The 21,030-nt window shown below is 45.9% G+C and overlaps 1 protein-coding gene across 5 annotated transcripts in view; it reads right to left on the reverse strand.

Annotated features, from left to right (window-relative positions):
• The window catches only part of GSDME (gasdermin E), a 46,066-nt gene that overhangs the window by 15,975 nt on the left and 9,061 nt on the right, over window positions 1-21,030 (reverse strand). For 3 of the 5 annotated variants that reach the window (XM_016159561.2, XM_036230413.1, XM_016159560.2), the window contains 2 exons: window positions 18,647-18,839; window positions 38-254 (listed from right to left, as the gene is read on the reverse strand). In XM_016159561.2, coding sequence (XP_016015047.2) covers window positions 38-254; window positions 18,647-18,839 — 410 coding nt within the window. The remainder of the gene's footprint in view (window positions 1-37; window positions 255-18,646; window positions 18,840-21,030) is intronic. The other 2 variants (XM_036230415.1, XM_036230414.1) reach the window with 2 other exon arrangements.

The following is a 21,030-nucleotide window of genomic DNA, read 5'->3' on the forward strand; positions in this document are numbered from 1 at the left end:
AGAGAGAAGCTGTGGCCTCAGGCCTCCGGCCCCGCACCTCGGGCCCCGAGAGGCCTGCACCTCCGCCCCGGGGGGCCTGCACCTGCACCGTCTTGGTCTGGATCCCCACGATGCCACCGCACTTCTCCTCAACCTGGATGTGCTCAGAGATCACGCACTTCTGCGTCGTCGCTATCTTCTGTATCAGGACACACAGGACCTCGTTCCTCCTCTCAAGCACCTGCTGCAGCACAGGGTTCTTCAGATTTATCGTTCTGAAAAAGGAAAAATGTCTGTGAGTGGCCTCGTGCCTCAGGGGAGGCTGACGCGGCGTGAATTTAATCCGCACACCGCTGGCGGCTGAGGAGCAAACGGGTGACGACCGGCATCGTTTATTTCCTGACGATGAGAAAGGGGGCAGCTCATCCGGAAAGACATAAACCAAACTCTCCCGAGGCCACCTGGGAGCTGCCAGGCCTCCAGAGAAAGGCTGGATGTGGAGGGAAGGAGGGGTCCTGTCAAACAGCAGGGCTGCTTGTCAAGGAGAAAGAAAAGAAACCCAAGCTGCAATCAGTCTGCCTTATGCCTGGGGACTCTGCTTTGTCATTTAATCAGAGGCTGAGGGACCACAGATATCACAGCCCTACCCCGGGAAATATAGTATTACTGTGCAGGGAATGCTGACCAATTGCTTCTCACAAAAGAGAGGGGAACAGGCTTAAAGTACAAGTGGCGACGAAGAAACTGGATTTGAATTCAAAAGGAATATCTTAACCTGTCTGACCTGGATGGATGGACGACCTTCTGGAAGGGTTGTTACATCATTTTACAGATGGAGACATCGAGGCCAGTCAGAGGTGGCCTCCCCTGGGTCGCCTGGCGGAGACTTGGTGCTCCCACACAGTTCCTCTGGGGAATCTCAAGAAGCTAAATTTCTATCTATAGGAGATGATTTCACACTTAGAAGCAAATGATGAAATAACCTCTCTGGAGAGCTCATTCAACACTCTGACTCTGCGAAGTGGTCAGGAAGAGAACCAAATTAGAGTTGGTGCCTGCAGGAAAACAATTACAGTATTCATCCTGGGCTTTGAAACAGTCCAGGGTTAGATACCTTGAAAAGCTCTGCACCATCCATGACCTGTGCACCGCCCGCCCCCACTTCTGGGGCAGACAGACCCTCCAGGCTTCAGAAAGTAGCCCCAGAGCTGGAAAGGTCCTGTCTCTGCGAAAAAAAACTGCCTAAAGAGGACACCACATGTGCCCATCAACAGATGAATGGATAGACAAAACGCGCTATATGCATTCAAGGGGATATTGTTCAACCATGAAAGGAATAAAATTCTGACACATGCTATACAACGTGAATGAACTGTGAAGACATTATGCCGAGTGCAGTAAGCCGGACCCCAAAGGGCAGATAGTGGATGATTCTACTTATATGAAATATCTAGACTAGGCAAATTCATGGTGACACAAAGTAGATTCGAAGGAGCCAGGATTGGGGGAGGAGGAATGGGAGTCCTTGCTAGATGGCTACAGAGGCTCTGTTTGAGGTAATAAAGTCCTAGAAATGGAGAGTGGTGTTGGCTGCAAGACAATGTGAGTGTACTTGATGCCACTTAAAAATGGTTAAAATGACAAATTTTACGTCCTACATATTTTATCACAATAAAAAAAAAAAGTAAAAAACATGAAAAACTGTTCCATCTCAGTGGTGGTCAAAGAAATGCAAATTACAACAATGTTTCACACACATTAAATCCGTAATAAAAATAAAATGACAACAACAACAATGAAAAATGCCTCCCGGGCTCCAGCGGGGGTTCAGCCCCGGCTCTGGCCCTCAGGTTGGGTGACCTTGAGTGACCTACTCCCCTTCTGCACCTTGGTTCTCTCACAGATACGCTGATGGGAAGGACACTTTCCCTGTGGAATTGTCACAGGGAGGAGGTGACACGTGGTGACCACCACGTCAGGTGCCACGCAAACACGAGCTGACTCCAGCCACCTTCCTGTCTGTGTTCCTCGACTGAGGCCCCCGAAGCAGAGCCACAGCATGCGCACGCGGTGGGAATTATGGGCTCTTCCACTGGGCTAGAGGTACTTTTTCATGTCACTTGCTTAGAAACCTGCAACGGCTACATCGCATCTCAACCCCTCCCCCAAGCTATGAGGTCGTGTGATCTGGCCCTCTGCCCCCCACTCAATCCCAGCTTCTGCTTTCTCTCTGTGCCTTAAACACACCAGGTGCCTGCCCGGCCCCACAGCCGTGAAACCATGTCCGCAGGAGCCCATCCCATGGACGCTCGTCGCCTCCTGGGGAAGCAGGGGTTCCCTGCTCACTGTGGCATGCCGCCACACCCTCAGACCACTTCTCTGGAAGGCATAGCTCCGGATGATACTTGTCCAGCCCATTCATTTAGTTGTTCAAGATTTGTTTCCTCCCTCTACACCAGGGGTCCCCAACCCCCAGGCGTGAACTGGTACCAAGCCGTGGCCTGTTAGGAACAGAGCTACATAGTAGGAGGTGAGCGGCAGGCAAGCCAGAGAGGCTTCATCCGCGTTTGCAGCCGCTGCCCGGCACCACCATCACCGCCTCAGCTCCGCCTCAGATCACCAGGCATCAGGTTCTCATAGGAGCACCAGACCTTGGTGCCAAAAAGCCTGGGGACCGCTGCCCTAGACTATAAACTCCACGAAAGTCAGGCTATGCCCGACTCGACTACTGCTTCTCTCAGGACAGTGTCTAGTGCCTGTACAGGAAAGACTTGATATATATATTTGGACTAAATGGTTAAAGGAAACTTGCAGGTTTTTTCCTTCTTTTCCATGTGTCTTAATGAATGTGTAAATGTGTGAGTCTACATGCATCTGGGTGAGGGAGAGAGAGAGCATATGGAAGCGGGAAGAAATGCAAGGCTGGCAGTGTGGTTAAACGACTGACACGGAGATGGAAGTCTCCTCCTAAGAGACTGTTTTGGTGCCCGAGGCTCGGCTGAGGCGAGCACGCGCATGCCCACCAGCGAGAATCGCCTCTGACTCCATCCACCTCCCCCGCCCCCTCCATCGACGCGATCCCCTCCCACGTGCTCCTCCGTCTGCCCCTAACGGTTCTCATCTTCCACAGTCTTGCAAATCGACCCCCTCAGTTACGGCTCGTCCCCACGTGCACACACGAGAGGCAGCGCCTCTCTGCCTACAACCCCAGAACTAACTGCAGAGGAAGGGCGGAAGGCGTGCCTTAAACAGACCCACTAAAACACTCCACGCTGTCTTAGCCAAAGTTAAATTGTTTGGAAAGAAAAAAACTCAGCCTCGACCACCCGAGACTCCATTGCTTAAGATGCCCACTTCCCTCCAGAATCCCCACGTCACCCCACCCCACCCCAAACACCAGAAGAAGAGGGGGAAATGTCAGCGGCAGGAACGTGACTTTCTTCTGCATCTGACGGCGGGACAGTGTTGGCATGCTCCCAGGGCCGGCCCAGCACCTGCCGGGCTTTGCTGCCCAAAGAATGGCCCCCGAGGGGCGGCCCCACCATGGGGTGGGGGACAGAAGCTTGAGCAGGGACACGGCCCATCTCTGAGGCTAAGATCTGGGTGCCTGGGGAGGAGAGAGTAACAAGGCTACAACTCATCAAGCTGACAAGAAATGCTCTCTTGAGCTGCAAGGTCCGGCCCGCGGCGTCCACGGCCAGCGCGCTCACCCAGGCGGCCGGGGCTGTTTCCTGGGACAGTGCGACCACCTTTTGGAAAATGAATGCTGGTCAAACCTGCTCATCTTAGGAGAGGGCTGGAGAGGAGACCTGGTGTAGACAGAGAGTAAGCTATTCATCGGTGGAAACGTAAGCTCCTTTGACCCTCTGCAAAGCAATCTCTAGAGGGGATCCTTCCCCAGGCTCCTCCTCCTGGTTACCATCACATGACCCCAAACAGTGACAGGACGGGAAACAGCTCATGGGAGCCAGACCCTGGCTCTTTCCCTCCTCAGAGCAGGAATCACGGTGCGATGGGACTCCCCGGGGTTTACCAGGTGGGGAAAAAAGCCATAATTCAATGTAATTAATTAACACTTACATTCTGTGCATTTAAAGAAGTCCACGGTCCAAGTAAACTAAACGGGTTCAAGTAACAAAAAATTTTAAGAGCCTAGATTATGGGTTTCATAGATGAGAAACAAGGAATCCCAGAGAGATTGACAATAGTAACTAAAGTCACACAGTTAAGAGACCCAGGTTGCTCCTTCGCAAAGCCCCGCCCAGCCAGGCAACCCACCACACCTGCGGTCCTCCTCTGGGAGAGGGCACCCTGTGGCGATACTGGGAATTTGACCTTCACCTCTAGTTAGCTCTTGGACTGCTGTGTCCCTTTGGACATGTCAGTATTTGGCTTGTCTAGCTAGACCGCGGCAGAGGGCTGGAAGGAAGTGTTTTATCTAAGTCCTCCTGGAAGTTTTTTCAGAATATCTATATCTGCCTGTTCTCCCTGATCCCGTCTCCTAACTGCTTGCAGCCATGTGCCCTTAGAAAATTCTTCCTCAGTTTTCCTGATTCTCTCCATGTCTTCTAGGTCCTCTAAACTAGTGAACAAACATACAGAATGTCTTTAGAAAGAAACATAAACACTATAAACAGCGGTTGCCTTGGGAGTGTGAACTGGATGGCTGGGAGGCCAGGGGCTGGAGACTTTACTTTTTCTCTCTTGACCTTTTAACATTAAAACCATGTGAACTTATCAATTATTCAAAAAACAAATGTTTTTAATTTAAAAAACCTCTGTATAGACTGTAAGCCCCTGGAAGAAAGAATACCCTGCTCCTTTATTGGTGCCTAAGACCTATGCTATCCACCCACAGGGCAGGTAAAGGAACAAGTTATCACAGAAAATGCTAATGGGCAGAATTGGAATAATACTCTCTTCCCCAGTCCGGCCTGGGGTCGATGCCCACAGAGAGGAGAAATGGGCCAGCTCTCCCACCAGAAACCGCGCAGCCAGAAGGTCCTCATCCTCCTCTCACATATTTATAAGGACATAGTTTTCATGACAACCCAAAGTGCCTCTGTCTTCCTGGGAGATGGCATTATGAGAGCAGAGAACACAGAGACAGATGTATGGTATAATTAATTTTAAAGGGCTGGACCCAAAGGAACAACATATCTGGAGTTAAGTGAAAGGGAGTCACACTAATGGAGAGAAGGGTACCCATTCCACACCCAGTAGGTGAGCCAATCCCCTACTCCATTTTCCTGTGGGATCATCCTTCCTCTGTGTACCTGGAAGCTCCGTGTAACACAACACCTGCTGTGAGCCTGGTGGCTCCCAGCTTTGCCTTCTACTTGCTGGGTTACCACCTCCTGTCTGTGAGCCTCAGTTTGCACATCCGTAAAGTGAGAATTGGCTATGAGGCTGATTTTAGTGTAGCCTTTCATAGAGTGACCCACATCGGGCCCATCTGTAAACAAGTCTTTCCTTCCTCTATTGGCAGGGAAACCAAACTGAGATCCCTTTCCAGGCTGGTCAGCTACATGGCCACAGTTTTCAGGGTGCCTCATGAGGTGAGCCCTTGGCCAGGGAGCAGACGCTGAAAGCAATTAAGAAAACGGCTCCATGGCTAAAGGACAGGAGTTGGCGGGAAGAGGCGACCAGGCGGAGCCGCTGGGGAGTGGCAGGCTGGACGGTGGCCAGAAAGAGGGGCTCAGAGCCCGGAGGCTGCTGGGGAGCAGGCCGTGGCCAGGGTGGCCAGCAGTGGGACCGACTCCCCTCCCGAAGCACCTAACAGCACCCCAGTCCCAGCCCTAGTGACGCTGCCTCCTCGCCCAGCCTGAGGATTTAATTTCCATCCTCTCTCCTCCACAGGCTTCGAAAGCCAAAATGCAAGCCCACGGAGAAGAAACCCAGAGAAGACTGTTAAAACGCTAACAATATCCAAAAGAAGGGAAGCAGCTCTCCTTTTCAAAGCATAAATGTAGGTTCTGGGGTTCCCCTAGAGACGAGGGGGGAGCATGCTCTCCCATGCAGACTCCACCTCAAAACTCATCATTCAGCACCACAAACAACTGTCACGGGCCAGATGCTGGGGATCCCTCAGTGAGCGAGGTGGAGGCAGTCCCTGGTGGCACGGCCCTCCCGTGCAACAGCCCTCGATGATAACATATACTAGAGGAATGAAGTTTCTGATGGAGTTTGGATCAGGATCTCCGAAAAGTAGGGTGCATCGTGACAGAGTGGGAGCCATTGGCTTTTGTCCAGTCTGCTGTGAAGAAATGATAAAACTACAAGGGCCAGGGGATTACAGTTCTGAGTGGAAAACCAGTTTCACTTTGATACCTCCCCCACCCCCGATCCATCCATCCATGACGGCTCAGGACCCCGAGACTGCGTGAATGCCGCCAGGAGGGGCAGGAAGCTGTGAATGGCTTGCAGCGTCTACACAGGCGGGGAGGGAGGTGGTCCCGCTCACCACATCTAATCTGGCGTCTGCACTCGGAAATGGAGATGGTGTCCCTCGCTGGTCAGACTCACCCGAGTCACATGGCATGTTAGTGGCAAAAATCGGGACACACAATCTTGTGACTCTTGTACTTTTGCGCTTTCCACAACACTAAACACGGACAGCAAGAGGTGCAGGGCACAAATGCACTCTCAAGAAACTGCTAGACGGCAGGAGCATTGAATAGACCCAGAGACGGTGGCCGGCCTGCTACTGGGAGAGCGTTAAGCAAGAATTACTGACCCACAGAAACGTGAACACACACTGATGGTTAAGGCTTTTGTAACTTAGGCACTCCCCTGAAAGGGTTTTGATTTACTGGCTGACACAGTGGTGAAGGAAGTAAGCGTGTGTCCACGGACCAGCTGTAGAGTGGAAAAAATTAGAAACGCTATTTAGCTATTTAGATTAGGCCCTTGCACATTGCCTGTAAACTTGGCTTTGCTCTTCTGACATTTCATTAAGCCGCAAAGTCTGCTTCTCTTGTGATAGCCAACCTGTTCCATCTACAGACGTGGCGAAACACCCACCAGGCCGTGACTAGAGTTTAATTTCGGTAGCCACCTACTAAAATCCTGAAACGCAGAGGCCAGGCTACACCATCTGCCTGGGTACCCCTCCAGGGGACACTCCTTGCCCCCTTTAAAAAGTCCGTAGGCTCCTTGAGAGGGAAAGGGAGGGAAGAGGGACCTGGACCGGTTTCTCCAGGTGCTGCCCCGAGCAGCCGGGCCCGGAAGGCTCTGACCCCCACCCCCCACCCCCCGAGTGCAGTGCGCTACTAACTGCCCACCACATTTTGTTCGGGTTTGGGAGTCTGGGGCTGGGGCTGGAGGGGGTGGACTCCGCCCCGCAGATGAGTCTCTTGGCCAATCCCGGGACCCCATTGTTCTTAGCAGTGGTTGGCATAGGACGGGGCATCCATGGCGATTCTGGCCACTGAGACCTGAGGTTTTCTGGGCGGAGTCTTCTCTCTTAAAAAGAGGCACAACAAAGAGACCACTTTTCTGCCTCTGGACCTTGCTGTCTGCAGTGCAGCCATTTGGGGACCAAGAAGAGGAGCAGGTTGCTGAGACAAGGGACACGTGGAAGCTGCCACAGGGGGGCTCCACTGAGCTCCTGGAGTCACTATCTACCTTCAGCAAGGTTAAGGGCGACCCATCCCTACCTTATGTGAGGTAATTACAGACGTTCTTTGCATCTAAAGCCCCCTAACTGGCTTATGAAGTTGTTGTCACCCTTATTTCGCAGAGGGGCATGAAGCAGAGAGAGCTCATAACCAGTGACCCAAGGCTCATGGCTATTAAGAGTCAAGATGAAAACACAGCTGAGCATGTCCGACCCTGAAGCCTAGTATCCTTCCATTTTCCCTCTCCTTCCTGGACCGCCTTTGGGGCCTGCATACAGACGGTACTTAATAAGCGCTTGTTAACGAACAAAGAGGCTTTCTACTCAACCCTCCTGTGAGAGCTCCCCAGAGACCAGCAGCAGATCCTCCGGGAAACTGGAGCAGCCATGGCGGGCTGGCTCCTGACCACAGACCCAAAGTCTCCATTTCAACCATAAAACAAACTTCCACACACCAGAGATGCTCAACCAGGAGCCAGAGCCAGGGGCGGGAAATCTCTAGAAACCTGAGCTCCTGAGCCCTGGGGCTTTCACTTTCACAGAGAAAAGCCTTGCCAACGCTTTCTCTTTCTCTCTCTCTCAAAGTTAACCACACAATTACCGAAGTCGCCAGGCCACCCCCACAGCGTGACCGCCCCACTGCCTCCGCATTGTGCTCTTATATAACAGCTTATCTCACTCACATACAACACGGAAGGAGAGAGGGAGGAAATGAGCCATTCCAGACCTTCAACCTTTAAGGATGGAGTAATTAATTAACTGCTACCAGTTGGTGAGATGCAGCAGGTCTGCAAGAGGATAAAGCAAACAAAGCTGAGGCAGGAGCCCTTGGGACATTTGTCTTTCCAAGCTCTGTGCTTCAGCGGCCGCACTGGGGGAAAATCACGTGTTTTGAGGACCTGAGCTTAAAGCCTGAGTCCATGCAAACTAATTAACTTCTGCTCAGGCTCCTCAGATTTAAAATGAAGAATAACCAATTATGCTTTCAACTAAACAGAGTTTAGTATGCCGCAGGGCCCGATAGTGAATAAGAAGATGGTCCGGGGGATGAGAGACGTGCAATCGGGCAGTTACTACATGCATTGTCACACAGTGTGATTCATGTCCCAAGAGGAGACTTGAGGGGTGACGTGGCTCCTACAGGAAGTGAGGGCCCAGGTGAGGCTGGGTGCCGGGGAGGGAGGCAGTCTGTGTGTGTCCGTCTGTGTGGACAGGGGCGAAGGAGCCTTCAGACACAGGCTTGGAGGTAAGAAAGAGCCTGGGATGTTAGTCCCAGGAACTGAATTAAGTTCGAGGGACTGGCCTGGAGGGTGTGAGGGGAGAATGGTGAGAAAGGACCCTGACGAGCGAAAGCAGGGCCTCGTCAGCCAGAGGCGGGTGTGTCATCCTGAGACAGTGGAGAGCACGGAAGGCATAAGCCGGGCAGTAACACGATCTCACTGGCTTCTGAGCAGAGAATCCACTGGAAGGGGTGAGACTGGGTGCAGAAAGATGAGCCGGGAGACCCTGTACGCATCCAGGTAAAAGACAGTGAAGACCTGCGACAGGAAAATGGTTGCGAGGCTGAGACAACGAGCACAGGTAAGACCGATATTTAAGCGGTAGATTCAACTGGTGAGAGACCAAGGGTAGAAACGACGATGAGGAATGAGCTATGTCTGAAGCTCAGATTTCTGGCTGAGACAACTACACTGAGGCCTCACCAGCCAGCACCTCAGAGGGCAGTGGGCAGAGACGCAGGTTTACAGAAAAGACGAGATGTTCAGTATGGGCACAGTCCTTGTGTCACTGTGTGAGAAGCCCAGGTGGAACAAATGTCTGCTCACCTGAATTCTAACTCCTGACTCATGATATACCGTATCTCATCAATTCTAAAACACACACACGTTTTTCGCATCTTCACGTCCGAAATCGGGATGTTTTAGAAATGACGGGCGGCATGGTTTGACTGACAGCGTTCTTCCCTTAGTGGTGCATGAAACAGTGGTGCATCTCACAATGGATGACGTCTTGGATGTGATGAAATCCAAAAATGTCTATCGATCTTAGAAGGAAAGAGTATTCGAATGTCTCACCTTAGGACTTAAATCCTACCTCGTTCCAAAAGGTAGCCTTTCAAAGTAAAGCTCAGAGGACAGGAAAATTTCTGTAAAAAGACAGAAACTACTCCCAGGATCAAACCTTGGAAAGAAGCCCGAGAACGCCCTTCTCTCGTGCAGGGGGGTTATCAGCTGGCTGGGATTTCACTGTGGATAAAACCAACAGAAGGTCAAACTAACTTTCAGCATCTCCTAGTCCCAAGAACTAAGACCAACACCGGGAAACAGAATGATTTAGAAAAAAAATGCCTGTCAATTGATGGATTTTCCAACAGCACAGAGATGGGTATGTCTTGAAGGGCTGGGTCTCCGGAAAGACATCTTTTAGGAAGAGTGGATTTGATGGGGCCTTGAGAGCTTCGTAGCTGCTCTTCCCACAAAGAATGTGAGGAAAGATGAGCCCCATTAATAACTTACTGATATTGTTCAAGGGCTTCCTAAACTTTTCTTTAAGAACTGAACAAGCGTTTCCTTTGACAAACGAAACATGCACAGAGAACTTTCCCGACTTTCCCAGGGCACAGCTACACATCTGGATCCTCACTCGCTTTGGGAGAAGCCGGGTTGCTGCCATATGCAGGGACCAGAAAGTACTGGGTCCTGTCTTCCACAGCGCAGCTCTCTGGAGACACGAAATGCTGCGTGTCAGACACTCTGCGGACCTTACTCCATTTCTCATCTCCCTGCCCCATCACCGAACGCTAAGTCACACCTTTCCTTCCCCTAGCTCTGACCTGTCTCTGTGTTTGTAACCTGGCTCTACCTGGAGCTAGTAATCATAGCGAAAATAGTAAACGTGTTCACACTAACAGCTATAATTAATGAGAACTTGCCATGTGCCAGGTGCGGTTTACCTCCTTTGTTTCTAGTCTCTCATTTAATTCTCACACTAACACCTTGGGAACACGAAATCCCATTTTATTAATGAAATCCTGGGCAGCGAAGGCAGAAAAAGTTGGCTCCTATGTCTTGGTTTAAAGAAAAAGATCTTTCTTCAAGCCGGGGGAATGGGAGGGAGTGTATCAGTGTTTATGTTATTCCTTATCCTTCTATGTTTCCACAACCGATTTTTTTTTTCATTTAAAAAACAGTGAGGCTGAAGTTTACCACTCTGCAATTGGTCTAAGAATACCTGCACCCACCAACACCAAGAGAAGAGCATGAAAAGGTGCTGCTGGCTGCTCGCACCCCAGACCCGGGGTGCCTTCAGCTCTTTGTTTTGACCCCTTAAAAGCTGTCCCTGGAAGAGAAAAAGAGAGAAAGAGAATAAACGAAAAGACCAGATTCAAAAAGCTTGTTCTCCAAGTACATGTGGCCAGAGGTCTTTAAGTCGTTAGACACAAATTCTATTTATTAAAAATAATGATGCCAGCACTGAGTCGAGCACGAAGGCAAATGGAATGATTTCCAAACCCTCTGCTGGGCACAGGGCGATTTATCAAGTAGAAAAGACCAGTTCTGACCTTGCTGCACATTTTTTTTCAAGAAAGACGCGTGCCCCCAAATCCCTTCCTGCAGAAAAACTCCCAAATAAATTAAGAGAGTTGATAGCTCATTGAAACAGTAGTCATGAGAGCCACTGCAATCGCTTGAGCAAGGTCAAGTGTGGGACATGATAAACAGCAGCATTTAACATTTTTTCTTGCATGTAAAACCTACAGAATTTGGAAGTATTTAGATATGACTTTGAGTATAAGTTTTAAATATTTTAAATTATGAAGGTTTATCATTGCCATCTGTTGCTTGCACGATGTTACTTCACAAAGATCCAAACTTCTAATGATCACGTATTCATAGAAAAATGTAATCTGTCTCACCAAAATTTGCTTGACAATACGACAAAGAATGAGGGTGGGATCTGCCCAAATGGTAACACCCACCTCAACCCCTACACAGACAGGACAGCACAAAACGGTGCCCGTCTGGGACCCGGCTGGGACCGAGGCCCTGGACACACAGGAAAGGGGCTGACATGTGCTCTCCAGAGTCCACTCACTTCTGACATTTCACCTACAGCTGAGGAATCTGAGGCCAGGGGCAGAAGTGACATACCAAGCCCATGGCAATTATTTACCAAGAGTAAACTTCCCCAGATCCTAGGAGAGTAGACAGCAATAAATCCGTGGTAGAGATGGGATGGGTGTGGCAGTTATACCCGAGGCAGTGTGACGCATGGCTGCAGACGATGGAAGATGAGGCAGGAAAAAGGAGAGTTTATTACAGGACGATACTGGATCTTAAGAATGAAACATGAATTTGAGCCATTAAAGAAAGGTCTCCATAAATGCGTCGTTAAGGAAAAGAAGGAGAAGGAGAAAAAGAAGCGAGCCGTCTTACCATGGTTTCCATCAAGAATGTTTCAAAATAAACACAGAGTTCTCATTCACAGCGAACTTGGAAGGTTAATTCTTGTGGAATGCTCTTGTGCCCAACAATGCCAGATAAATGTTAGATAAAAATGCCTTTGTTTTCTTTCAAGGATAGATGAAGTTCGTTTTTGAGATGTACGCAAATCTTGCAGACAATAAAGCCAATACTCTGGATTCTGAGGGCTAAAAGTAACTTATCTACAGATGACGACTTATCTAAATTGACAAATAAAAATAACAGACTGCGAGTAACCCCTGGAGAATGTGCAGTACTTAAGCATTACTAATTACCACGCCCAAGTCACATGTGTATCAAAGAGCATCTTACCAATCCAATGATATTATGGGAGTCCAAAGACAAACAGACGCTGTAGATAAGAATTTATTACTCCAGTGCCAAGTGACAAGAATGTTAGCCTTACACAGCTCCATCTCATGGTCAAGAGAGTTGTCCCTCCCTGTACCTCCCCGCGCTTCCCTGAGCTCACTGATATCTCTTAGCAATAGAACAAGAAGGAGGTGACTCTGTGATAAGACACCGTTTCCAGTTCTAGACTGTAAATCTGTTCTTTAGCCTGTGCCTTGTATCAACGTCCCTGCCCCACCCCTCCCCCAGGCCACCCCTTCCTTGTCACCTCTACGACGAACAGGATTTATGAAGACCCTCCCAAGGTGATCTCATCCCTGTGTGTGGGCACCTCCAGGTTGGCAGTCTGAGCCATTCACATGGGTTTGCTCAGGATAGCGCCCAGTCCACTGTGCACCTGCAGGTACCCTCCCCTGGGGACCGAGATTCATGCCTTTGCCTTTACATTCTCTGCTCTAATTTTAACTACTTTTCTTCAGCCAGTTTCTTCGCTTCACAGTCACTTCAAGCATGATTTAGAGGAAAGAACAAGCACTTTGGAGCCAGAAAATCCTGGGTAGAATCCCAGGATTCGATTTATATAGATTGAGCTGTGGGACTGAGAACAAGTTACTTCTCCTCCCTGAGCCTTAGATCCGCAAATGTAAAAGGAGGCACTGTGCAGAGTAAATGAGGTGACGTCCGCCAAGAGCCTGGCACACAGTAGGTGCTCACCGGATGCTCGTTTCCATCCCCTCCTTCTCTCCCTTGTCCCCACTTATGACTGCTGGCCCCAACTTTTTTCTCTTTTTTCCTCCCATCTTGACTCACTGACTTCTCTCCATATGCTTCCTATTGGCACGATCTTCTACACCTGAATCATGAAGAGTGTTTGAAAAACCTATATTAGGAAATGTGATTATCGAGCACTGCCAAACTGTGGTTTTTGAAATAGAAATGACAAGACTGAAAAATAAGGGGGAGCTATGCTGGGCTGTCTAAAGGCTGAGGGCACAGAGGCCTCTGGACACTCCCGGCCCTCCTGTCTCTCTTCCTCTTTATTTGCTGAACTCAGCAAAGAAAAACGCAGGATGCCTGACTAAATTTTATTTTCAGGTAAACAACAAACACTTTTCTAGTATGTCACAAGTATTGGTATAGAAAATGAAAATGCCTCTCTAGCAAAGAAGAAAAGCACGAGAGAAAGGAAAATTAAGATCATGACTGTCACAGAAAGAGGTGGCTGTCTCTTCTACCTGGTGTCACCAGAGAGAGCTTAAAATTATCTGACCAAAAGGGAATTCCTGCCAGAGTCCTAAGTCAGTGTTATCTTGGAGTGCTAGAAAGTACAAAGAGGCAAGACTTATATAATGGCCATGATTTTTCAACACTATGAAGCATCAGAGGTTAGTGGAGAGATGAATGAGTTTAGAAGATTGCAGTTGCTCAAGCTTCCCCAATGTCTGTACAAAATCTGCCCACAAAATGTGTAATAACTAAGTTTTATGGTATTTTTTACTTATTGGTTTTTTAAACATAATTTCATTTGATGACCAAACATATTTTATATTTCATATTATCCTAAGAACGTTGGAAAAGAAATAAGCCACCCTTCCTTAAACATAAGTATTCTCTTAATTATTTGGATTTGCATATTCTATTTTAAAAGAAAAAGAGTGACATAATACATGGAAATGCATATATATTACTGTACAAACTGAAATATCATCTCTTCAGGATTATTGTAATAACCTCTCGAATTGCCCATCCAGTTTCAACCAGCAGCCAGACGAGCCTTCTAAAACATAATAAGTCGGATCATGTCAGGTTCCTTCTCAAAGTCTTACAGTGGCTTTCCGACTCACTCCAAGTAAGAGTTAAAGCCTTTCCAATAGCCTGCAAGGTCCTACAGGACTTGCCACCCTCTCCTTTTACCCGCTCTGACCTCATCTCTTGTGTGGCTTACTCAGTTCCAGCTGCACTGACCTCTGCCTACAACAGTCTTGCCCAGGATACCCCCATGCTTGATCCTTCCCCAACTCCAATGTCAATTTCTGCAGGATGCCTTCTCTGGCCACTTTTTTAAATCTTAGCCCTGATTCGTGGTATGCCTTTGCCCTCTTCTCTGCTATATTTTTCTGCATTCCATCAATCTCCATCAACCTACTATATATTTTCCTTAGTTGGACATTTTGTGTCTTTTCCCCCTAAAATATAGGGCAGAAATGTTGGCATTTTTTCACTGCAGCATCTCCAGCATATAAAATAGTACACAGTACCTAACAGGCACTCAAGAAAAGTATTTATTGAATGTCCAATAATCATAATGTAAAAATAATGATGAGTTATACTCAAACAAAATGTACTTGCTGAAAGCTAAAGAGTGAATAAGTGTGGGGTTTTTTTCAAGACTTTAAAGTTGAAAACCAGGTCTTCCCCTAAAGCTTCTCACTTGCCTTCTTCTCCTCCTAGTCAGAAAATTATGAAGGGCCAGAGTGAGTTGTGATTTTCCTACTTCTGATATTAATATTCCTACTTCTGATATTAGCATTCTTGTTGTTAACATTTTATAAATCCTATGATTTTTAAAAAGTGCATATTTGCCTGCAATAACATCCTTTTAAAATGCTTCTAATGTCTTCTTCCTCAGGCTAAGAGCAGTTAAGAAATTCCAGACCAAAGAATGAGCCCCTCAATCAAGTAAAAGAAAACTGAAAAGCGTACAAACATGTGGAAGCTAAATAACATGCTACTAAACAATGAATGGATTCATGATGAGATCAAAGAAGAAATCAAAAAAATACCTTGAGACAAATGAAAACCCAATGATCCAAAAGCAATGGGACACAGTGAAAGCAATTCTAAGAGGAAAATGTATAGCCATACAGGCCTACCTCAAGAAACAAGAAAAGTCTCAAATAAACCATCTAACCTTGCACTTAAAAGAACTAGAAAAAAGAAGAAGAAACAAACCCAAAGTGAATAGTAAGGAGAGAATAAAGATTAGAGTGTAAATGAAAGAAATAGCATCAAAAAACAAAATACAAAAGATCAATGAAACCAAGAGCTGATTCTTTGAAAGATTAACAAAATTGATAAACCTTTAGCCAGACTCATTAAGGAAAAAAGAGAGCGGGACCAAAAAAAATCAGAAATGAAAGATGAGAACTGACAACCAACACCACAAAAATAAGGAAATAACTATGAACAATTATATGCCAATAAATTGTACAACCTGGAAGAAATGGATAAATTCCTAGAAATATACACTTTCCAAGGAAGAAATAGAAAATCTGAACAAACCAATAATTACTAATGAAATCAAATCAGTAATCAAAAAACTCCCAACGAACAAGAGTCCTTGATCAGATGGCTTCACCAGGGAATTTTACTAAACATTCAGAGAAGAATTAATACAAATCCTTCTCAAACTATTCCAAAAAATTATAGAGGTGGGAAGACTCCCAGACTCACTTCATGAGGCCAGCATTATCCTAGTACCAAAACTAAGCGAAGACATTACCAAAAAAAAAGGAAATTATAGGCCAATATCCCTGATGAACATAAATGAAAAATTCTCAATAAAATATTAGTAAACCAATTCAGCAATATATTAAAAGATCATATACATGATCAAGTGGGATTTATTCCTGGTATGTAGGCTTGTTCAATATCTATGAATCAATTAATGTGACATACTACATAACAAAATGAAAGGTAAAAATCGTATGATCATATTAATAGATGCGGAAAAAGTATTTGACAAAATCTAGCATCTATTCATGATACAAATTCTCAGCAAAGTAGGGATAGAGAGAATATACCTCAAGATAATAAAGGCCATATGACAAACTCACAGCTAACATCACACTCAATGGTGAAAAGGCTGAAAGCTTTTACTTTAAGATCAGGAACAAGACAAAGGTATCTGCTGTTGCTGTTTTTACTTACTATAGTAGTGAAAGTCCTAGCCACAGCAATCAGACAAGAAAAAGAAATAAAAAGTATCTGGATTGGAAAGGAAGAAATAAAACTGTCATTATTTGTGGATGACATGATACTATACATAGAGAACCCCAAAGAATTCACCAAAAAACTATTAGAGCTAATAAATGAATTCAGTAAAGTAGCAAGATACAAAATTAATATTCAGAAATCGATTGCATTCTTATACACCAATAACAAACTATTAGAAAGTGAAATTAATAAAACAATCCCATTTACAATTGCATCAAAAACAATAAATACCTAGGAATAAATTTAACCAAGGAGGTAAAAGATCTGTATTTGGAAAATTATAAGACATGGAGAAAGAAATTGAAGATACAAATAAATGGAAGCATATACCAAGCTCATGGACAGAAATAATTAACATTGTTAAAATGTCCATACTATCCAAAGCAATCTACAGATTCAATGCAATCCCGATCAAAATACCAACGGTATTTTTCAGAACTAGAACAAATAATCCTAAAATTAATATGAAACCACAAAAGACCCCGAAGCAATGTTGAGAAAGAAGAATAATGTTGGCAGTGTCACATTACCTGATATCAAACTATACTACAAGGCTATAGTAATCAAAACAGCATGGTGCTGGCATAAAAACAGACACATAGACCAATGGAACAGAATAAAGGGCCCAGAAATAAACTCACACCTATATGGTCAATTAATCTATGACAAAGGTGACAGGATATACGATGGGGTAAAGGCAGTCTATTCAATAAATGATATTGGGAAAACCAGGCAAATACACCCAAAAGAATGAAACTGGATCACCTACTTACATCGTATACAAGAATAAACTCAAAATGGATGAAAGACTTATACGTAAGACCCTAAACCATAAAACTCCTAGAAGAAAACATAGGCAGTAAACTCTTTGACATTGCTCTTTGTAATTTTTTTTTTTTTAAATATGTCTCCTCAGGCAAGGGAAACAAAAGAAAATATAAACAAATGGACTTCATCAAACTAAAATTTTTTGCATAGCAAAGGAAAGCCACCAACAAAACAAAAAGACAACTTACTGAAGGGGAGATTATATTCACCAATGATACCAATGATTAATATCTAAAAGGAAGTCATATGACACCAAAAAAAAAAAAAATAATCCGACTAAAAAACGGGCAGAGGATCTTGACAGTCATTTCTCCAACGAGGATATACAGATGGCCAGCAGACATATAAAAAGATGCTCAACATCACTAATCATGAGAGAAATGCAAATTAAAACCACCCACAATGAGATATCACCTCACAGCTGCCAGAATGGCTATCATGAATAAATCAACAAACAACAAGTGTTGGCAAGGATGTGGAGCAAAGGGAATCCTCATGCTCTGTTGGTTGAATTGTACATTGGTGCAGCCACTATGAAAAACAGCATGGAGTTTCCTCAAAAAATTAAAAATTGAACTACCATATGACCCAGTAATTCTTCTGGGTATTCATCCAAAAAATCTCAAAACACTAATTTGAAGAGACATATGCACTCCTATGTTCACCGCAGCACTATTTACGATAGCAAAGATATGGAAGCAACCTAAGTGTCCATCAATGAACAAATGGATAGAGATGATGTACTACATACATACAAGAGACTATTACCCAGACATAAAAAGAATAAAATCTTGTCATTTGCAACAACATGGATGCACCTAGAGAGTATAATGCTAAGTGAAATAAGTCAGGCAGAAAAAGACAAAGGCCGTATAATTTCACTTACGTGTGGAATCTAAAAAAAACAAAGAAAAAGACAACAAAACAGAAACAAGCTCATAGATACAGAGATAAACTGATGGTTGCTGTATGGGAGGGGCAGGGGGAGGGCTGAAAAAGGCGAAGGGATTAAGAAGTAAAAATGACCAGTCATAGAAACAGTCACGGGCGTATAAAGTACGGCATAGGGAATATAGCCAATAATATTGTAATAACTACGTATGGTGTCTGATGGGTACTAGGCTTATCGGAATGATCACTTCGTAAGTTATATAAATGCCTAAACACTATGTTGCACATCTGAAATTAAGAGACCATTGTATGCCAACTGTCATTGAAATATTAAAAAATTTAAAAAAGAAAAGAACGAGCTCCTCAGAGTTTCGGCACAATGGGCACTCCAGAATGCTTGTTGATTTGCCGAGTTCCTACTGGTTACCATTTAAACGAAGATCCAAGTTTAAATGGGAGACACATCCCAATCCAAAATGCCAAATAAAGTTCTCCTTACCTATCCACGGCATCCCTGAGGAGCTGCTGCAAGTCCACCTCCTGCTTCCTCAGGGTTCCAAACGAAGACTGACTCTCCATAAGGCCTTTGCCTCCGACGTTCAGCTTGACCTTCCCCAGTGTCGTCTCGATGGCCCCACTCACGTGGTTTTTAAACTTCCCCTCGTATTTCACAAAGTCCGACTCCACGACCACTGGCGAGAATAAGACAAACAAGGGAATCTGATGACAATATGGCCACCTCTGGGCCTTAGGTCACCGAGCTTTCCAATCCTGTGAAGATCCATGGGAAACACGAGGCTCGCACTCGGAATGGTAAGCTGGCAGCCACGCTGTGTGTCTGGACAGAGGGAAACGGAGCCAGCACACCCGGGCGCTGACAGGGAGCGTGGCGTGAACCGGGGGCCAGGGGCTCTGCCGGGGGCTTTTATGGTTTTTTCATCTTTTAATTCCAATAAATACATATATAATCAAATGCACAAATAGTACCTATAGGATTTAACGAATAATTTTAAAGCAAGTATTTGGTTAACCACTATCCGGGTGAAGAAACAGAACATTTTAAATGTGTGCCTTTCCAGACTGAAGGGACTAAATGAAGATGACACCTGAACAGAGAGAAAATAGCAGACCCGCCCGGGACACACACTCGAGTGGCTTGCCTTACGCAGCGTCTGGCAGGTCAGCCGCCTGCACTTGTCCTCAGGTAGCTTCCCTTCCCACCTGCCAGTCTTAAAGAACATAGCCCCGGCTTTCATTACCATCCGCCACACTTATCTGCTTACATCTGACCTCTACCCGGTCATTCTGTTCCTTGTCACGCAATTCCTTATCTCTGTCTTCCTGAGTCCGTGGGCATGCCCTCGCTCCCTCCCTCCAAAGCCACCCTGGAACACGTGAGCTCCGGACTCCCCATTCTTCTGGCTTCCCAGGCGCTAAGGAAGCTGCTACCATCCACCTGGTCTCCCAGCTTCAATCAAATCTCCTGGGAATTGCCACGCTCCTCATCTGTCATTTCCAGGTGACTGCGACAGGTGGCCTACGAGATCTGCCTGTTTTATCCGAACACTAAAAATAAGTATCTGATGGTCTCATACCTGAACTGTCAATCTTCTCACATATTCAGATTTCTAAAGTTCGGATTTTTAATCCAACTGAATACTGCCATCGAAAGAGTTTCGGTCATCATCACTCAGTGACATCTATTAAGAGTCTTGAAGGAACTTCACACTTGGCCTTATCCATTTGCCCAACCCAAGGCTCTCCTGGGCCCCTGGTGGTACTTCTTAGAGGATTCAAATCCATTTGGAGTCTGAAAGTCTTCTTTCTTTCCATCTACTCACTGCCCTCAACCCCCGTATTTTTTATTTTCTTCAGTCCAGTCAGGGAAACCCATTCCTCAGTCAAGATTAATGAGAATTAATCACCATTCATTATCTTTGACATTTACAAAATAAAGAATCATCTCCATCACCAGCAGCAAAAGGAAGCCTGTGACAATGCCTCCACTTCAAAGCCTTTCCTTATTCACATCTTGTGAAAGAGAAACACTCTGGGAAGTTCTTTGGGAAGCAGCACAGAGCACCGCTAAGAGCTCAAGATTTTATCACTACTCTAATATTCCTTGCTGGGAGGCCTTGGGGAACATTCACAGCCCTGACCCTCAGGTTTGTGATAGGTAATTTGGAGATGATTAATAATACTTGCCTGATGGATTCTGTGTTAAGTCCATGTATGCATACCATCTGAAACAGAGCCTGGCACATAGTAAGTGCTCAATCTATCCACTGGGTTGAGGCCAGAACAACATCATCTCTGATAAACAAGAGAGTCTCGGGCTGTACAAAGTGCTACACAAACAGAAATTCTATCTTTAGGTCACAATTCTGGTCTTAGTCGGGTTATTACCACTCCTGGAAACTCTGTGGGGACAACTAAGACTGTCTGTGTATTCCAAAAAAAGTTACCCTAGACACGCCTCCAAAAAAGATGTCGTTCGTACACCCTTCTGCCTCATGCCATCAGCTGCTGCTGGTGGAAGGGAATGAGCGAGGAAGGCAACAGGCTCTCACGGGACTGACCAACCAAGTCCCCATCCTTCGACCTTCACGTCCCCGGGCTATGCTCTGCAGGTAAGGTAGAGGACATCTCTCATCACAGCCCTAATGCCAAGAGGACACGGAACCAGGGTGGCCTCAGATGATGAACATATTTGAGACTTCTTCATCTGCAGCGACAGCAACTGACCTCATCCATCTAACGCGAGTCTTTATGAAATTTCAGGACACCACAAAAGAGGCACTTCTGCAGCAGGGCAGTGAAACTGCACTTACTCAGGGGTCCATGATCTATTCTGTGAATTTTTCTCTCCTGCCCTCCAATACA

This window comes from Rousettus aegyptiacus, unplaced genomic scaffold (assembly GCF_014176215.1).
Source record: "Rousettus aegyptiacus isolate mRouAeg1 unplaced genomic scaffold, mRouAeg1.p scaffold_m13_p_13, whole genome shotgun sequence".
Classification (NCBI taxonomy): Eukaryota; Metazoa; Chordata; class Mammalia; order Chiroptera; family Pteropodidae; genus Rousettus; species Rousettus aegyptiacus.